The sequence below is a fragment of the Mesocricetus auratus genome, unplaced genomic scaffold, assembly GCF_017639785.1.
Source record: "Mesocricetus auratus isolate SY011 unplaced genomic scaffold, BCM_Maur_2.0 Super-Scaffold_100014, whole genome shotgun sequence".
Lineage (NCBI taxonomy): Eukaryota > Metazoa > Chordata > Mammalia > Rodentia > Cricetidae > Mesocricetus > Mesocricetus auratus.
In genome coordinates this window covers 53,290,804-53,309,927 of record NW_024429197.1, presented here as the reverse complement: position 1 = coordinate 53,309,927, position 19,124 = coordinate 53,290,804, and the positions used below count along the sequence as shown (strand labels likewise).

The 19,124-nt window shown below is 39.9% G+C and overlaps 1 protein-coding gene across 2 annotated transcripts in view; it reads left to right on the top strand.

Annotated features, from left to right (window-relative positions):
- The window catches only part of Cntln (centlein), a 258,420-nt gene that overhangs the window by 87,857 nt on the left and 151,439 nt on the right, over positions 1–19,124 (top strand). For both annotated transcript variants that reach the window (XM_040757206.1, XM_040757205.1), the window contains exons 6-8: positions 1,419–1,552; positions 7,546–7,708; positions 13,717–13,911. In XM_040757206.1, the coding sequence (XP_040613140.1) occupies positions 1,419–1,552; positions 7,546–7,708; positions 13,717–13,911 (492 nt within the window). The remainder of the gene's footprint in view (positions 1–1,418; positions 1,553–7,545; positions 7,709–13,716; positions 13,912–19,124) is intronic.

Here is a 19,124-nt window from a genome sequence, read left to right as displayed (position 1 = left end):
GCGCATTGCCTTGTTTCTTTGAGTTCATGTGTGCATTGGTCCTGCTGTGTTTAGTAGATCTTGTTTCTTTAATGTCCTCTCTCCCCTCTGGCTCTTAAACTCTTTCCACCTCCTCTCCTGTGGAGTTTCCTGAGTTCTGAGGGGAGGGATTTGATCGAGACATTCCACTTAGGACAGAGTGTTTCAAAGTCTCTCACTCTGTGTATTGTCTGGATGTAGGTGTCTGTAATTTTTCCCATCTGCTGCAGGAGGAAGCTTCTCTGATGATGACTGAAAAAGACACTCATCTGTGTATATAGCAAAACGTCATTAGAAGTCATTTTAACAGTACCATTCCTTAAGCAGAACAGTAATATTTGATTTTACCATGGTCTCTCAGCTATCTAGTTTCAGGTTCTTGGTTCCCCAGAACATGGTCAGGTATGGGTTCCATCTCGTGGTGTGGGCCCTAACAAATCAGATATTTGTTAGTCACCCCAAGAAGTTTTATGCCATCATTGCCCTAGCAGATGATCAGTTATATAAACAATGAATAAATGTTGTTAATATAGTAAATATACTCCATATATGCATAATTATTTCTTCATAATAATAGTTAAGATTTATTTTCTGTATTTAAAATACATATACATTTAAAAATAGTTTCAAGATGAAAGTTTTAGAGAGTTATTAGGAGGAAAAGGTGAGTTTTGGAGAATGTTAGTTGAAAGTTTTAATATGATTTAGAGAAAAGAGCATACTCTAAGTCATATATATTGAAAATTTATTTTGTTTTCTTTGCAGTACTAGCTAATTTATGTTTGTAAATTTAAAACAGGAACCAAATAAGGATCTAAATATTATTTATTCTTCATATTTAAATAATTCAGCTGCTTTTAATGAGTAATTTAATTGTATGATTTATTTAACTTTAATAATAAACTGTGTAGTTTTTGCAGTTTAAGTTCTTGATTTATTTTTGTTTGTTTGAGGCAGAGTTTCTCTGTATTGTTTCAGAGCCTGTCCTGGAACTCACTCTATAGACCATCCCGGCCTCGAACTCACAGAGATCTGCCTGCCTCTGCCTCCCGAGTGCTCGGGTTAAAGGTGTGCACTATCAATACCCAGCTCAAGTTCTTGATTTTTATACCCTAAAGTTTTTTATGTTCCTGAAAAAATTCTATAAGTTACTTATTTTTGTGAACTTTTTTCAACAATTCTTCAAAATTTGCCTTTCCTTTGATCTACTAAGTATTTTTTTCATTTTGAAACTGTTTTAAAAGTTGATATTTAAATACGTTAAAATTTGATTATTATGAAAAACCTAAATATAGTTTTGCTAAGAACATTATTGGCTTTCCCATATATGTTGTAAAATATAATATACTTCTCTTTAGCATCATGTTTATTATATTGTAATACAAGTGCTCTAATTTTAGGCCTTTGAAGACAATCTAATGGAAGCAAAGAAAGAAATTGAATTATCACAGAGTAAATATAATGCACTGTCCCTACAGTTGAATAATAAACAGACTGAACTTCTCCAAAAAGATATGGACATTACACTGGTCAGGCAAGTATATTCTGTTTTCAATTTTGTCAGAATAGCATTAGTCATTCCATAGGATAGCGTTTATGTTAATTGTTAAGACTTCTCAATGATAACTGTAGTTGTCAATTTCATTATCAGGGAGGGGAAATTAAGGTAGTCTCTCCACTATTGCTGGCTCCAGTTTGCCCAGTTGGTGTCTTCCTTGTAGATCTCTGGAAATCCCACTAATGTTAGCTCTCTCCTTAAATCTATAGTGACTCCCTCTATTATAGTATCTCTTGTCCTGGTCTCTTCCATTCTTCCCCTGAGTCAACCTTACTGCTCCCCCATGTCTTCCTCTCCTTTCCTCTTCTCCTCTCTTTTTCCCAGTTTCCTTTCTCCACCCCCCATGTTCCCAAACTGCTCAGGAGATCTTGCCTCATTCACCTTCTCTGGGGTATCTTGCATCTCTCTCTTGGGAACCTCCCTGATTCCCAGACTCACTGGCACTGGGATTGTATGCTGGCACTCCCCTGATTCATATCTAAAATCCATATATGAGTGAGTACATTCCATGTTTGTCTTTTTATGACTGGGTTACCTTCACTCAGGATGGTTTCTTCTAGTGCCATCCATTTGTCTGCAAATTTCAAGACTCCATTGTTTTTTCCACTGAATAGTACTCTATTGTGTAAATGTACCACATTTTCTCTATCCACTCTTCAGTTGTGGGGAATCTATGTTGCTTCCAGGATCTGGCTATTACAAATAGTGCTGCTATGAACTTAGTGGAATAGACATTCTTGTTGTATGAATAGGCATCTTTTGTGTATGTACCTAAGAGTGGGATTGCTGGGTCTTGTGGTAGACTGATTCCCATTTACCTGAGGAATCTCCATACTGATTTCCAAAGTGGCTGTACAAGTTGGCACTCCTACCAGTAATGGAGGAGTGTTCCCCTTTCTCCACATCCTCTCTAGCATAAGATGTCATTTGTGTTATTGATTTTAGTCATTCTGACAGGAGTAAGATGATACCTCAGAGTTGTTTTGATTTGCATTTCCCGGATGGGTAAGGATGTTGAGCACTTTCTCAAGTGCCTCTCAGCCATTTTAGACTCCTCTGTTGTGAATTTTCTATTTAGTTCTGTAGCCCATTTTTTAATTGGAACCTTTGGTGTTTTGAAGACTTGCTTCTTGAGTTCGTTGTAAATTCTGGAGATCAGCCAACTGTCAGATGTGGGGTTAGTGAATATCTTTTCCCATTCTGTGGACTGCCTTTTTGTCTTGTTGACTATCTCCTTTGCCTTACAGAAGCTTCTCAGTTTCAGGAGGTCCCATGTATTAATTGTTGATCTCACTGTCTGTGCTACTGGTGCTATGTTCAGGAAGCTGTCTCCTGTACCAATTCATTCAAGGGTACCACCCACTTTCTCTTCTAAGAGGTTCAGTGTGGCTGGATTCATGTTGAGGTCTCTGATCCATTTGGACTTAAGTTTTGTGCATGGCGATAGACATGGATCTATCTGCAGTCTTCTACATGCCAGCATCCAGTTATGCCAGCACCATTTGTTGAAGATGCTTTCTTTTTTCCATTGTATATTTTTAGCTTCTTTGTCAAAGGTCAGATGTTCATATATGTGTGGGTCAATGTCGGGGTGTTAAATTTGATTCCATTGGTCTACCTGTCTATTTTTGTGCCAATACCAAACTGTTTTCAGGACTGCAGCTCAATAATAGAGCTTAAGGTTGGGGATGGTGATGCCTCCAGATGTTGCATTGTTGAGTAGGGTTGTTTTGCCTATCCTGGGTCTTTTGTTTTTTCATACAAAATTGATTATTGTTCTTTCAAGGTCTGTGAAAATTTGTGCTGGTATTTTAATGGGAATTGCATTGAATCTGTAGATTGCTTTTGGTAGGATTGCCATTTTTACTACATAGATCCTACCTATCCAAGAGCATAGGAGATCTTTCCATTTTCTGAGGGCTTCTTTAATTTCTTTCTTTAAAGATTCAAAGTTCTTGCGATACAGGTCTTTCACTTGTTTGGGTAGTGTTACCCCAAGGTATTTTATGTTGTTTGTGGCTATTGTAAAGGGTGATGTTTCTCTGATTTCTTTCTCAGCCCTTTTATCATCTATATATAGTAGGGCTACTGATTTTCTTGAGTTGATCTTGTAGCCTGCCACTTTGCTGAAGGTGTTAATCAGCTGTAAGCGTTCCCTGGTAGAATTCTTTGCGTCACTTGTGTAAACTATCATATCATCTGCAATAGTGAAAGTTTGACCTCTTCCTTTCCAATTTGTGTCGCCTTGATCCCCTTTTGTTGTCTTATGGCTCTAGCTAGAATTTCAAATACAATATTGAAAAGGTGGATTTCTTCTGTGGTGAGTATGAAGTGCCCTCCTTCATCTCTTTATTTTATTTTAAAATCTAATTTGCTAGGTATTAGGATTGCTATCCTCGCTTGTTTATTGGGTCCATTTGATTGGAAAATCTTTTCCCAACCCTTAACTCTGAGGTAATGTCTGTGTTTGAGGCTGAGGTGTATTTCTTGTATGCAGCAGAAGGATGGGTTCTGTCTTCCAATCCATTCTGTTAGCCTGTGTCTCTTTATGGGTGAGTTAAGACCATTAATATTGAGGGATATTAATGATCATTGATCGCTCATTCTTGTTTATTTTGGAATAGCTGATGGTTGTGGAATTATATGTGGATTTCCACCTCTTTTCTTTTGGCTGTTGGTAAGGAGGAATTATGTATTGCTATGTTTGTCTGTTTGTAGTTAATTCCCTTGGATTTGGGTTTTACTTCCAGAACTTTCTGTAGGACTCGGTTAGTGGATACATATTGTTTAAATATGGTTTTGTCATGGAATGTCTTGTCTTCTGCATCTATAGTGATTGAAATCTTTGCTGGGTATAGCAGTCTGGGCTGGCATCCGTGGTCCCTTAGTGTTGGTAGAATATCTATCCAGGACCTTCTTGCTTTCAGAGATCCATGGAGAAATCAGGTGTGATTCTGATAGGTTTGCCTTTATATATTACTTGGCCTTTTTCCTTTGCTGCCCTTAATATTCTTTCTTTATTCTGTATGTTCGGGGTTTTTACTGTTATGTGGCGATGGGACTTCCTTTTGTGGCCCACTCTATTTGTTGTTCTGTAAGCTTCTTGTACCTTCTTTGGCATGTCTTTTTTTAGGTTGGGAAAGTTTTCTTCTTTGATTTTGTTTAATATGTTTTCTCACACTTTGACGTGCAATTCTTCACTTCTTCTATATCTATTATTTTTGGGTTTGGTCTTTTCATGTTGTCCTATATTTCCTGGGTGTTTTGTGTTAGGGATTTGTTGGGCTTAATATTTTCTTTGGTTGATGAATCAATTTCTCCTAGTGTGTCTTCAACACCCGAGATTCTCTCTTCCATCTCTTGTATTCTGTTGGTAATGCTTGTATCTGTAGTACTTGACTGTTGCCCAGCTTTTCTATTTCCAGCCTTCCTTTCAGATTGTGTTTTTTATTGTCTCTATTTAAGTTTTCAACCCGTGCACTGTTTGAATTGTTTCTTGCAATTTTCGGTTCATCTTTTCTTCCATTTGTTGCATTTGTATGAATTTTTTGGTTTGCTTTTTCTTCTATTTCCTGCATTTTTTGGTTTGCTTTTTCTTCCATTTCTTGCATTTTTTGGTTTGCTTTTTCTTCCTTTTCTTGCATTTTTTGGTTTGTTTTTTCTTCCATTTCTTTGGGGGATTTTCCTATATCCTCTTTTAGGGCCTCTATCATTTTCATGAAGTTGTTTTTAAGGTTATTCTCTTCTGCTTCATTTGCATTGGAATGTTGGAGTCTTGCTGGTGTGGAGTCTCTAGAATCTGGCGGTATCATATTTGTTTTTCTGTTGCTGAGTGTGTTTTTGTATTGTCTCTTTCCCATCTCTTCTTCTAGTGGTTATAGAAAGAGCCCCTTAGGGGACCAGAGTTCCCTTTTGGTGGGTGCAAGCAAGTCCAGTACTCTGGTAGTTCTTCTCTTCCTAGTCCTAGTTATAGTCCCATGGATAGAGAAGAAGCCCAGGAATCTGGGTTGCAAAGCCTCCCACCTGGTCCCCTGGTCCCTTTGGTGGAAGAGAAGACCTTCGATCTGGGGTTCAGGTGCATGCCTCCCACCGGGATGGAAAGCTCTGCGGCAGTCCCCAGGCAATCCCCAGGCACTGGAAAGCAGGCCTGAATGCAGTGCCTGGTTTACCTGGTGCCGTTGATCCCTCCAGACCCGCTGGTCCCGCTGGTCCCCAGGCACTGGAACACTTCTTGTATTTTTATGGGCATACCCTTCCTTAGGTTGGGTAAGTTTTCTTCTATAATTCTGTTGAATATGTTTTCTGTGCCTTTGAGATGAACCTCTTCACCTTCTTTTTTTCTCTTTTATTCTTAAGTTTGGTCTTTTCACAGTTTTCCAGATTTCCTGGATATTTTGGGTTAAAAATTTCTTGGATTTAACATTTTCTTTGGTTAATTAATGTATTTCCTTTACTGTATTTCAACACCTGTGATTCTATCTTCCATCTCTTGTAGTCTGTTGGTTATGCTTGCATCTGTAGTTCCTGATCATTGACCCAGATTTTCCATTTCCATCATTATCTCAGTTTGTATTTTCTTTATTGCCTCTATTTCAGTTTTCCAGTCTTGAACTGTTTCCTTCACCTGTTTGGTTTTTTTTTTCTTTCTGGCTTTCCTTACTTTCTTTAAGGGATGTGTTCATTTCTTCCATTTTTTTTGTTTGTCTGTCTTTTCATCCATTTCCTTAAGAGAGTTTCTCATTCCCTTTTTAAGGGCCTCTATCATCTTCAAAAAGCTGTTTTTAAGTTTGTTTTCCTCTGTTTAGTCTGCATTGATATGTTCAGGTCTTGAGGTGTACAACCCCTAGTTTCTGGTGGTGTCATATTGCTCTTTATGTTGTTGAATGTGTTCTTATACTGCCATCTACCCATCTCTTCCTTCATTGGGTGCAGGTGGAGCCTGTGATTCAGGGGGTTTCTCTTCTTCTAATTGGTGTAATTGGGGCCTGTGGCTTAGGTGCTCACTCTTCCTATAGTGGAGGCTGGTCCCTGCTTCTGCTAGATGCTGATACAGCTCTGAAACTCTTCTAAGTATAGGCAGGGCCAAGGCTCCAATGGTGGCAGATGTCATGCAGGAAGGTTTCTGGTGTGGGGAGACTGCCCCCAGGCCTCTGGGGTGTTGGTGGGCAGGGATTGTGATTGTGATGTGCCCAGGGCAATTACTGCCAAGAAGCTAGTGTCCTCCAGCTGGGGACCCAGGCACTGACTTCCCCCTTGTGGGCAGAGCCAAGACCTAATTTATATTTTTATGTAGTTTCTGTCACACAAGATTTCATACCACAGGAATCTGGAAATCTCTACCTCAAAAGTATTGTTCTCCTGGATCCTTAGGTGTCATAATTCCCCTACTAGTTCATGTGTCCTCCCACTTTCCCAGTGTTTACCTGGGTGTTTACAAGGACTGGATTCCCTTATGTTTTCCCCTTCCTGCCGACTTCGTTGCCTCACCATCTTACACACCATCTCCAGAGTCCATGATGTCCATAATTAGCTTTTTTGTGCTTTTATTCACTATATTTAAATTCCTTTATTTTGTAAAATAAAGCTTAACTTACCCTATATTTAAAACTATCAGATAGCTCTAGTTAGGACCATTGCTTATCAGTTCTTGGAACTGAAATTTTAACTTAATTTCAATAAGAAGGTGGTTATATGACAATATATCCAGAATTTTTATTTCTATCAAGCTATAAAAGAAAATTGATAAGTATTTGCCTTTGAAAGCCATAGTAGTTCTGTCAATACTCTCCATGTATATGTGATAAATATTAAGTACTTCATATATTATTTCATTTATTAATAAGTTTGCCTGCAATAAAATGTAATAGATGAAAAACAGGAAACCGATCTATACTCTTAGATGAACACAATTATTTACCTGAGGTGATCTTTATTCATGCTTCTCTGTGTTTATTGCTTGCTTTGCACAGGAAGGAACTGCAGGACCTGCAGAATCTGTACAAGCAGAACAGTGCACACACAGCCCAGCAAGCAGAGCTGATCCAGCAGCTCCAGGTCCTTAACATGGATACACAAAAAGCACTAAAGAATCAGGAAGACGTTCACACTGCTGAAAGTATATCATACCAAAAAGTATGATGACCTTACAAAAACAGATTTCAAGTTTTTAGATATTTCGTATTATTTCCTTTTCACATGGCTTAACTTGGTAATATTTAAATTTTTCTGAGTTTTCTGTGGTATAAGAGTGAAAAGTTGAAAGTACAGATACAAAACAAACTTATAAATTAGAACTCTTATCTCTTCTGTGACACATAGTAGGAACAGCAGTACTTCTGTTATAGGAGATATTTGGATCAGGTATGATCCTGATGTGTGACCTAAGGCAGACTTCGTACAAAATCCTCATGGCTTTATTGGCAAATGTGCACAGAGACAGAGGGGAGTGCTGCCGAGGCCTTCAGGCTCATTTTTCTCTTTATTTGTTTGTTTATTTTTAGTAATCATTTTACTGTAGTTATTTCAGGAGCACATACCAAGGCTTCCTTGGCTCTTTAGCTAAGCTAATCGACTCAGCATCACTATTTCTGCTATTAATATAAAGCACCTTATTGAGCTCTTAATATATTTTACAATGTACTTCAAAACATATTAAGTTGTTTATATTTTAAAAACGAGAGTGATGTTCCTCTTTAATAGCTGAGAGTGGATAAGGTTGAAGGAGGTTAAAGATGGCTGTGTTTTTTGTACTTCACAGTTGTGGGGTCAGCAGGTGGTAGCTGGAGTCTGTGGATGTCCTTTATCTAGTGCAATAGCTGGTACTGTGTGCAGGAGGGCTGGCTGATGGTTCCAAGGATGTTGTGAGATTCACAACTCTATCTGTTGAGAGGTTCTATCTGTTTGCTTGGATTCATGCTGGTTCAGAGAGCTTTTTCTGGGCCTAACAGCTTGCTAGTTACTGTGGAGGCCCTTGAGTTTTTTATCGCTGGTGATAGCAAATGTCCAGGTTCAGCAATGTCCCCTGAATGCATTAGGGAGTATGTTTTAGCAAATAGAAATTGAGTTGTGCGTTGGAGGAGGAGCACGTGAGGAATCAGGCATTCTTCTTGCTTCTTTTATCACTATCAGATCCTCCCCTCAGCAAACTTACCCAGGGAGAGAAGAAGCTGGGAAAAATCTAGTGCTCTGTCAGACTTGGGCTCAGACTTACAAGACCTTCTTGGAAGCAACCTACTCAAGGCAGGGATGTAGCTTCAGAGACTTACAGCTGTGAGACTTCATAGTAATACACAGTCAAGGGGACATGTTTCTTGTCACAGAGCATGTGACCTAGCATCAGACTGGGTTGTTTAAAGTTTTCCACAGGACCCCTCCACCAATAACTCAGCCAAATGCAGCATAGTCCTACCACGGGAAGTCTTGCCTAGCTATGAAAGATAGCCATTTCAGACTCTATATCCTTTGGGAGTCCTCACTAGGGCCACCCTCATAGATTCCAGGAAGTTTCCACTGCACTAGGTTTCCATGCTGGCCCCCAATTGCCTCCCAATTCCAGTCCTCTCTCCCTGTACTCTCTCCCTCCATCTCTTCTCCTTTCATCTGATTCCTCCTGTTTCCCTCCCCTAGTCCACCCACAAAATGTATTCTATTTCTCTCTCTTAGGGAAATCCATTTTCCCTCCATCCCGTGCCCCAGAGTCCTCCACTTTGCCTAACATCTCTGGTGTTGTGGCTCGATTGTCATTTACTTAACAGCTAATATTTACTTACGAGTAAATATGTACCATATTGGTCTTTCTAGATCTGGGTTATCTCACTCAGTATGATTTTTTCTAGTTCTGTCTATTTGCTTTCAAATTTCATGATGTCAGTTTTTAAAACTTTTTATTTATGCTTTGTGGATTTCACATCATGTATACTATCTCCTTTTCCCTTCACATCACCCTCTATCTTTGGAACCCCCCAAAAAATAAAATAAAAATTAAAATAACGACAGAAACAAAACAAAATAAAAAGCAAAAAAATTCTCATCCTGGAAGCTGTTGTGTGTTACAGTTAGTCAGACAGTATATCCTTTAGTTCATAATGACGTCATTTTTTTTACAGCTGATTAATACTCCAATGTGTAAACATACTACATTTTCTTTATCCACTCTTCAGTTGAGGGACATCTAGGTTATTATTCCAGTTACTGGCACATGCAACTGGGGACTGTTTCTCCTAGGAAGTGAGCAAGGCCAGTGATGGTCAACCAGAGCAGGAAAGCAAGTAGTGTGTATGTCAGATAAGATCCAAGGAGAGAGTTTGTTCCAGTTTCTAGAAGCAGGCTGCTCTAGATCTTCTCTTTCAGGTTTTTAATTTTTTAAATTTTTTTCAATACAAGCATTTACCATAAGACAGTTTGCTCCAGTGTCTGGAATTTCCCAGTCAGACCACCTAAAAGTAAGGAAACTTCTGAGCAGGAGTACAATTGAGCAACCACAATGAGAACAGCAGAAGAGTACTGTTTTTCTCTTCATCTTTATTTTGCATGTTTTTAATTTCAGAGCAAAATAAAACAACCAAAACACAATACACAACACCCAACCCTGCTATTCTCTGGGAAGGGATTTTCCTGCCTTAAGGCATAAGGACAGGGTAGAAGAGTGGCTCTAGACATGAATAGAGAGCCCTGTAGCGTGGGGCCAGTCAAGGCTGCCGGGTGAGCCATGGTGAAACTATCTGGAGGTCATGAACTTCCCAGGGGTTTCTATTCTACGTTTTCCATACAAAAGGCTTCCTCATAACCTTCAAGTAGGAGAATCTCATTAGGAACAGCAGCCCTGGGCTCCTCTGCTGACACCTCATCTTCATCAATGGCCTGTCCTAGTTTGATCATATGGCAGATGCAGTTGGAGTTGGTTTCAGGATCATCAAGTGAGAAACTAGAGGAGAGCAGAGCAGTTTCAAACAGCAGCAGCACCAGCCTCTTGACAGTTTTGTCATTTTTGTCTGCCTCAACCTTCTGCTGTAGGGTCCTCACAATGGGAATGAAGAGCACTGCTCTAAATTCCAACTGACCTACAGAGAATTACTTGACTGCCAAGTGGTCCTCCCAGTCGTTGGTGAGACCCTTATTTTAGAGTTCATCATATTCTTCTTGAGTGATGTCATCAGAGTTTCTGGTGCAAATGGGCCTAGTCTTATTCATTTATTCCTGGTCAATGTATTTTTCCTTAATCTTCTTTTTCTTATCTTTGCCACTGTCATCCTCCTTATCTGATCCTACATCTTCAATCTTTGGTTTCTTGTCATCCTTATCATCTTTCTCTTGCTCAGCCTTTTATTCTCTGCCTCATCATCACCAATCTCCTCTCATTCCTTCACCAAATAGAGTGTGATGGGATAGCCTATGAACTTTCGATGTTTCTACACTACTTTTTTGATCCTCCTCTCCTCTAAGTATTCTGTCTGGTCTTCTTTGAGATGAAGGATCACTTTGGTACCCAGGACAATGTGTTCACCACCATTGCACAAACTGTGAAGGGTCTACCAGCAGATGGCTTTGAGTCATGTTGCTCATCATCATTGTGTTTTGTAATCACAACCACTTTCTTGCCACTGAATAAGCTGAATAGAATCCAACAGCAAACTGCCCAATCATGGCTGTGCCTCCACGAACACTTTTGTGCCAGACTTAGCAATGGTTCCCAGGTTATTTATGAGGTCAATCATGGTTATTTCAGTGGCCGTGTCTGCAAAGTCAGGGTGTACTCCTGAGGGGTGGAGATGATGTCAATATTCAGCTCTTTACCCCTGTCCAACTTGGAAGGGTCTGTCAGGCTCTCATAGGAAATCTTGTCCAAGGCATCAGAAGCCTTAGAGATCAGCTGACAAAGGAAGATTCTCTTGTCTGAATAGGAAGTATTGATGATGGGGGTACATGAGATGAACAATCTCTACCTGAAAGGCAATGTTCTCTTCCTGTCCCTCTCCATGGTGTACTTCCTCAGGCATCACAACAGGAAAGCCAAGTAGTAGTACAGAGCAGGGTGGGCTGGACTGCACCCAACTGGGACTCCAAGTCTAGACTGCACTGGGTGACTCAAGAGCCAGCATTGTACTGTTGCTCTTCTGTTTGATGAAGCAAGAATATGAGGCCAGAAGAGACAAAAGAGCCTAAAACGACATGTTTCCCTGGGTGAATAGACCCAAAGCCTTGTGTGTATGAAGGAGATGCTCCAGAGGCGGCTCCTGAGAGTAAGGTGTATTACCTTCACCCTTCAGTTTGACTATAGTCTCTAGAGTCGACTTTTTCCCAGTCATGAAAGCATCATAAGTGGGGTATTATTGACCCCCACACTGACCTCTTGATGGTCCCTGAAATCTGTCAGTATTACTGCTTTTTCTTCTTAAGACCTATAACCCTGTATAAGTCAATGACAATGGAAAGCACAAGTTTGTACTTTGAAATTCTTTATAAATTCTATATGTAGCACTCATTTTGTAAAAGTTGCTTAACTTTTGCTGTAAAGTGGTATGAATTATTTTAATGTTTATAATAATAGACCCCAAATGTTTTGATTAATTATAGAGGTCTTATTTTTTATGAAAAATACATGTTTTAGGAAACTTTTTAAGAAAGGAGGATTCACATACCTTTCTTGTAATTTTAAGCTTTAGAGAGATGGCTCAGAGGTTAAGAGTACTAGCTGCTCTTCCAGAGTTTGAGTTCAATCCCCAGCAACCACATAGTGGCTCACAACCATTTATAATGAGATCTGGTACCCTCTTATGGCCTGCAGGCATGCATGCAGACAGAACACTGTATACATAACAAATAAATAAGTAAATAAAATCTTTTTAAAAATGAGTTAAATTATATCACATATACAGAAAAGTATAGTAATATCCACCATATATATGAGTTAAAACTTACATTCTTGAATTTTTGTGTATGCCAACAAATGAAGATACTCCATATCTTTAATTGAATGAGTAAATTTAAAATCCCATACTATTAGGTATGTAATGTGATTTTTACTCCTGGAGGTTTTTGCTTTTGTCATATTATAATTTCTCTGGTAGCTGTTTTTCTTAAAATAATGTTGGCTTTTGGATAACTTTCATAGTATTAGCAGCAGACATACATTTGGAGTCCACATGTATATCTGCCACTACAGTTTGGCTACAACATATTAAATAAAAAGCCTAGGTTGGACATCTGCTTAGGAAAGTAAATTCCTTCTTTCTTTCTCTCTTTCCTTCCTTCCTTCCTTCCTTCCTTCCTTCCTTCCTTCCTTCCTTCCTTCCTTCCTTCCTTCCTTCCTTCCTTCTTCGAGATCCACTTGCCTCTGCTTCCCCTGTGCTGGGACTAAAGGTGTGCATCACCAATGCCCTGCAGGAAGCAAATTCTTGACCACTGGAGGGACCCTGCTGTTAACCAGGCCTTCCTGTGTGAGATGCTAATTATGCTGGCCCACAGTTTTAATAGATTGTAACTTTATCTTTAATGTCTGTGTCCTGACTTAAACAATTGGGACTTATCTACCAGTGCCTTTAGAACCCTGATTGTGTGTTATTGTGCAGTTCTCGATCTCTGCTCTCTACCTGCTGTCTGAGGAAGTGTTCCACTGCCCTGACAACCATGTCTCTGTGCATCTGCAACCTGTTTACCTTGCTTTGCTTCTTAGCTTTCCCTCTCCTTTTCTTCAGAAATGTACATTGATTTCTACTAAATGAAATCAGCTAGCTTTAAAGAATTCCCAGTGAAATATACAGTATGCTTCTGTGTCCTTTCCTAACAAAATACATACATTTTCACATTTCTGTGATCTTTAGAGAATTCTTTTTTAAAATTGCTCCATTCTAGTAGAATTTTCACTGTTTATTCAAGACTGTTTCCTAATGTGAAGCCCTGCAAGTGAGTATAACTAGCTTAGAATCTTTTCCCTTCTTTAACACTTAATACTCTCCTTGTCTGTTGCCCTGGCTGGTAATACATTTACCTTTTGAATGGCAGATGTAATTTTATATGGAGACTTAACTCCTTCACTTCCACGTTGTGGAACATGAATTAATGGCAAGTATGTGTCCATACATAGTTCCCATATATGCACATAATTACTTCGTTGATGTTATCATTCTGGATTTTTAAAACAGCTTTATAATGAACTACATATTTGTTTTGAAACTACAAAATCAAATGAAGCTATGCTCCGGCAAAGTGTTGTTAATCTTCAGGACCAACTGTTTCAAAAGGAACAAGAAAATGTAAAATTAAAAGAAAAACTTAAGGAATCACAAGGAGAACCCTGTCTATCAACTCTGGAAAGTGATTCAAATTACTCAGCAAAGGTGAGAAATTTTGTAAAATATTACCCTTGTACCACCAGAGTACCCTTTCCTACAGTTGAGTGAAAATTTAAATAAATTTGCATATTTTGAATGTAAAATTAAACTTTTGCATTTTAATGAATGCTATACATATATATATTAAAAGATAAATGCATGTAGAAATACATAATATATCAAGTATAGGTGTGTGTGTGTGTTTGTGTGTGTGTCTGTGTGTGTGTGTGTGTGTGTGTGTGTGTGATGTATTTATATATGTTAGGTGTCCTCCTCTGTAACTCTCCACCTTATTTTTAGAGTCAGATTTTCACTGAATGCTGTGTTCACCATTTGGGCTAGACTAGAGCAACCATCTGTGATGTCTCTGCCATCCCAGCAGTGTGGTTACACGTATATGTATGGTGCCTGTTTTTATTTGGGTTCTAGGGATCTGCGATAAGATTCTTATACTTCTGGGGCAAGCATTGTATTCACTGTGACTGTTAGTGTTGATTGCCATCTTGATAGGGCTGTAGGCATATTCATGAGGGATTTCTTAACTACTGGGCATACCCTTGAAGAGTATGTTAACTAGGCTAACTGGCATGGGAAGACCTGCGCTAAAGAGGGATGGCATTATTCCTTGGGCTTTGGTTCTTCACTGCATAAAAAAATTCACATAATCATATCACTGGATGCTGAAAAAGCCTTTGACAAAATCTAATACTCCTTCATGATCAAGGTCTTGGAGAGATCTGGGATAACAGGAACTTACCTCAACATAATAAAAGCTATATATGCCAGGTGGTGGTGGCGCACGCCTTTAATCCCAGCACTCGGGAGGCAGAGGCAGGTGGATCTCTGTGAGTTCGAGGCCAGGCTGGACCGACAGCCTTGAAAACAATACAGAGAAACCCTGTCTCGAAAAACCAAATAAATAAATAAATGAAATAAAATAAAATAAAAGCTATATACAGCAAACCAACAGCCAACATCAAACTAAATGGACAGAAACTCAATGCAATTCCTCTAAGGTAAGGAACAAGGCAAGGCTGTCCACTCTCTCCATATCTGTTCAATATTGTACTTGAAGTTCTAGCTAGAGCAATAAGACAACAAAAGGAGATCAAGGGGATACAAATTGGAAAGGAAGAGTTCAAACTTTCACTATTTGCAGATGATATGATAGTTTACATAAGTGACCCAAAAAAACTCTACCAGGGAACTCCTGCAGTTGATAAATACTTTCAGCAAAGTGGTAGGCTACAAGATCAACTCAAGAAAATCAGTAACCCTACTATATATACAGACGATAAAAGGGCTGAGAAAGAAATCAGAGAAATATCCCCCTTTACAATAGCCACAGACTGCATAAAATATCTTGGGGTAGCGCTAACCAAACAAGTGAAAGACCTGTATAGCAAGAATTTTGAGTCATTAAAGAAAGAAATTAAAGAAGACACCAGAAGGTGGAAAGATCTCCCATGCTCTTGGATAGGTATGATCAACATAGTAAAAGTGGCAATCTTGCTGGAAGCAATCTACAGATTTAATGCAATCCCCATTAAAATCCAAGCACAATCCTTCACAGACCTTGAAAGAACAATAGTCAACTCTATATGGAAAAACAAAAGACCCAGGATAGCCAAAACAACCCTGTTCAAAAAGGTAATATCTGGAGTCATCACCATTCCTTCAAGTTCTATTACCAAGCTATAGTCCTGGAAACAACTTGGTATTGGCACAAAAATAGACAGGTAGACCAATGGAATCAAATTGAACACCCTGACATTGACCCATACACGTATGAACATCTGATCTTTGACAAAGAAGCTAAGATTATACAATGAAAAATAGAAAGCATCTTCAACAAATGGTGCTGGCATAACTGGATATTGGCATGTAGAAGATTACAGATAGATCCATGTCTATCTCCATGCACAAAACTTAAATCCAAGTAGATCAAAGACCTCAACATAAATCCAGCCACACTTAACCTCATAGAAGAGAAAGTGGGAGGCACCCTTAAACGAATTTGAACAGGAGACCGCTTCCTGAACATAACTCGAATAGCACAGATACTAAGATCAACAATTAATAAATGGGACCTCCTGAAACTGAGAAGCTTCTGTAAGACAAAGGACACAATCAACAAGACAAAAAGGCATCCCACAGAATGGGAAAAGATATTTACTAACCCCACATCTGACAGAGGGCTGATCTCCAAAATTTACAAAGAGCTCAAGAAGCAAGTCTCCAAAACACCAAAGGATGCAAATGGATGGCACTAGAAGAAATCATACTGAGTGAGGTAACCCATTCACAAAAAGAGAAACATGGTATGTACTCACTTATACATGGATTTTAGACACGAATCAGGGGAGTGCCAGCATACAGTCCCACTGCCAGAGAGTCTGGGAAATAGAATCTTCATCCAGCAACTGATGAAAGCAGAGACAGATACCCACAGACAGACATTGAACTGAACTCCTGGAATCCAGTGTCAGAAACAGCGAACTGATGGGCAAAGGAATTAAGATTGTACTGGTTTAACCCACAGATACAGTTGACCTGAACAAGGGGGAAGTCTTGCACTCCGGATTGGTGGCTGTGTGGAAAGCATGGGGCTGACCCAGACCCCTTGAATGTGGTTGTCAGTAAGGAGGCCTAGTTAGTCAGTGGGGCCTTGGCATACAAATAGACTTTGAGTACACATCCCACAATATGGGAGGCTCTCTCAGCCGGGAATCTTGGGGGAGGGCCAAGGCCCTGCCCTGAATGAAATGACAGTCACTGGAGATCCACCATGGAGGGCCTCACCCTCCCTGGGGATCGGAGTGGAGATTGGGTGGGGGACTGGGGGACCTGGTGGGGAGGTCAGGGGAAGAGGGGAGGGAGAGGGAGCTGGGATTGCCATGTGAAACAAGATGTTTTCTAACTTAAATAAAAATGATAATTATTTACAAAAATATTCAATACCCTTTCTTTATTCTGTGTTTTAACTATGACATGTCACTCAGAGTTCTATTTGTCTGATCATTTGACTTCTGTTTTCTTCTTCTACCTGAATTGGCCTATCTTTATATTTTATTGAAAATATTATTTCTATCTTTTATGGTATTCTTCTCCTGCAGTTATTCTTGTATCCCTAGTTTTCCTCTTGAGATCCCACCACTATCTTTAACAACAGTCATTACCCAGGATTCAACAATCTCCTGGCACCTTTGTTGTCACTGCTGGTTATGGCTCTCCACCCCTTACTGAGAGTCTACTCCGCCAGACAACTGCTTCATTAGTCCCCTTGTTACAACACTTTCCTGCCTCTCTGTCTTGCCCTGGGCCAGCTCTGACCTCCTCTGTGTATTTAAACTTCCATTTTTCATGCAGTTTCACTTTGACAAATATTCTATTAATTTGTAGTTTACTGATGTGCATTACCTGTTAGGTAGATGAGTTCCACATAGATGTATCATAAATTCTTTCAAAGTATTTTTTGTCCAGATTGTCAATACTTCCTATATCTTCTATATTTATTTCTAGCAAAAAAATAATCAAATATTTTTTCCTGAAACCCTGTGTTTTTCCATTGCTTCACATGTCCATCCTAGCTCCCTCGCCCACCCGTCCTCCCCTGCCCCTCCACCAGTTACCCCAGCCCCCCAACCAATCCCCACACCATTCCCCAGGGAGGATGAGGCCCTCCACGAAGATCTCCAGAGTCGTCACTTCATCTGGGGCAGAGCCTAGGCCCTCCCCCTTGTGCCTACGCTGAGAGAGGTTCCCTCCATATGGAATGGGCTCCCAAAGTTCATTTGTGCATCATGGTAAACACTGATCTATACTACCCAAGGCACCAGAGATTGCCGAGGCTTCCTCACTGACACCACATTCAGGGGGGTCTGGAGCAGTCCCATCCTGGCCTCTCAGCCATAAGTCTTGAGTGGAAGAGCTCCCCCTTGTCAGGTCCACTTGACCCCTTGACTCATCACTCTTCCCTCTCTGTCACTGGGTTCCAGGAGTTCAGGTCAGTGTTTAGTTGTGGGTATCTGCCTCTGCTTCCATCATTAACTGGATGAAGATTCTAGGATGGCATATAAAGTAGTCCTCAATCTCATCATCAGGGAGGGACTATTAAGGTAGTCCCTCCACTGTTGCTTAGTTTGCCAGTTGGTATCATCCTTGTAGATTTCCTGAAATCTCACTAGTGTCAGCTCTCTTCTCAAACCTATAATGACTCCCTCTATCATGGTATCTCTCATCCTACTCTCCTCTATCCTTCCCTTGATTCAACCTTACTGCTCCCCCAGTCTTCCTCTCCCCTCCTCTTCTCCTCCTCTCTTTGTCCCAGTTCCCTTTCTCCACTCCCCCATGTTCCCAATCTGCTCAGGAGATCTTGCCTCATTCCACTTCTCTGGGGTATCATGCATATCTCTCTTGGGAACCTCCCTGTTTCCCAGCCTCACTGGCAATGGGATTGTAGGCTGACACTCCCCTGATCCATGTCTAAAATCCATATATGAGTACTACTCAGTGGACAAAAAACAATGGAATCTTGAAATTTGCAGGCAAATGGATGGCACTAGAATAAACTATCCTGAGTGAGGTAACCCAGTCACGAAACTGTGTTTTTTTAATTAAGCTTTTTGTGTGTGCATTAGCAAATGTGAAACTTTACTGCTTTCCTTGTCTCCCTGACCCCTGGGCTGGAATTTTATGGGAACGAGGAAAACTGCTTTCGTTCTCCTGTATTCCCATTGCCTTTTGTAGTGACTGGTATTCCAAACTCAGTGAATGCCTTTGAATGAACATGTGAAGAATATACACATCCTGATTATGAACCCAGCCACTCTGACCCGTCCGGATCAAGTTTCTTTTTTCACTATTCTCAGAAATCAGAGACAGAGTTAAAAGGTTCTATTTGCAAGGGAATATGGATTTGTGACTAGGAATCATTGTCTCTATATTGAAAAGTCTGTTGTCTTTAACAGTACTGTGTTTGTTTTATACAGTTATCAAAACAGAGCAAAGGAGAAAATAGTATCAGTTTTTCTTAGCTTTGTGGGGTTTGTTTGTTTGCTTTTGCCAACCAGAGGTCTGGAATTAACAGTGACTATTTGGCACCAACTAAAATGTTTAAATTTCTTATTTTATGGGGGAAGCAGTCAGACTGTAGGACCTTTACAGGGGCTGAGAATGCTGCAGGCATCAGTGTAGGGAAATGGAACATACTATACCAT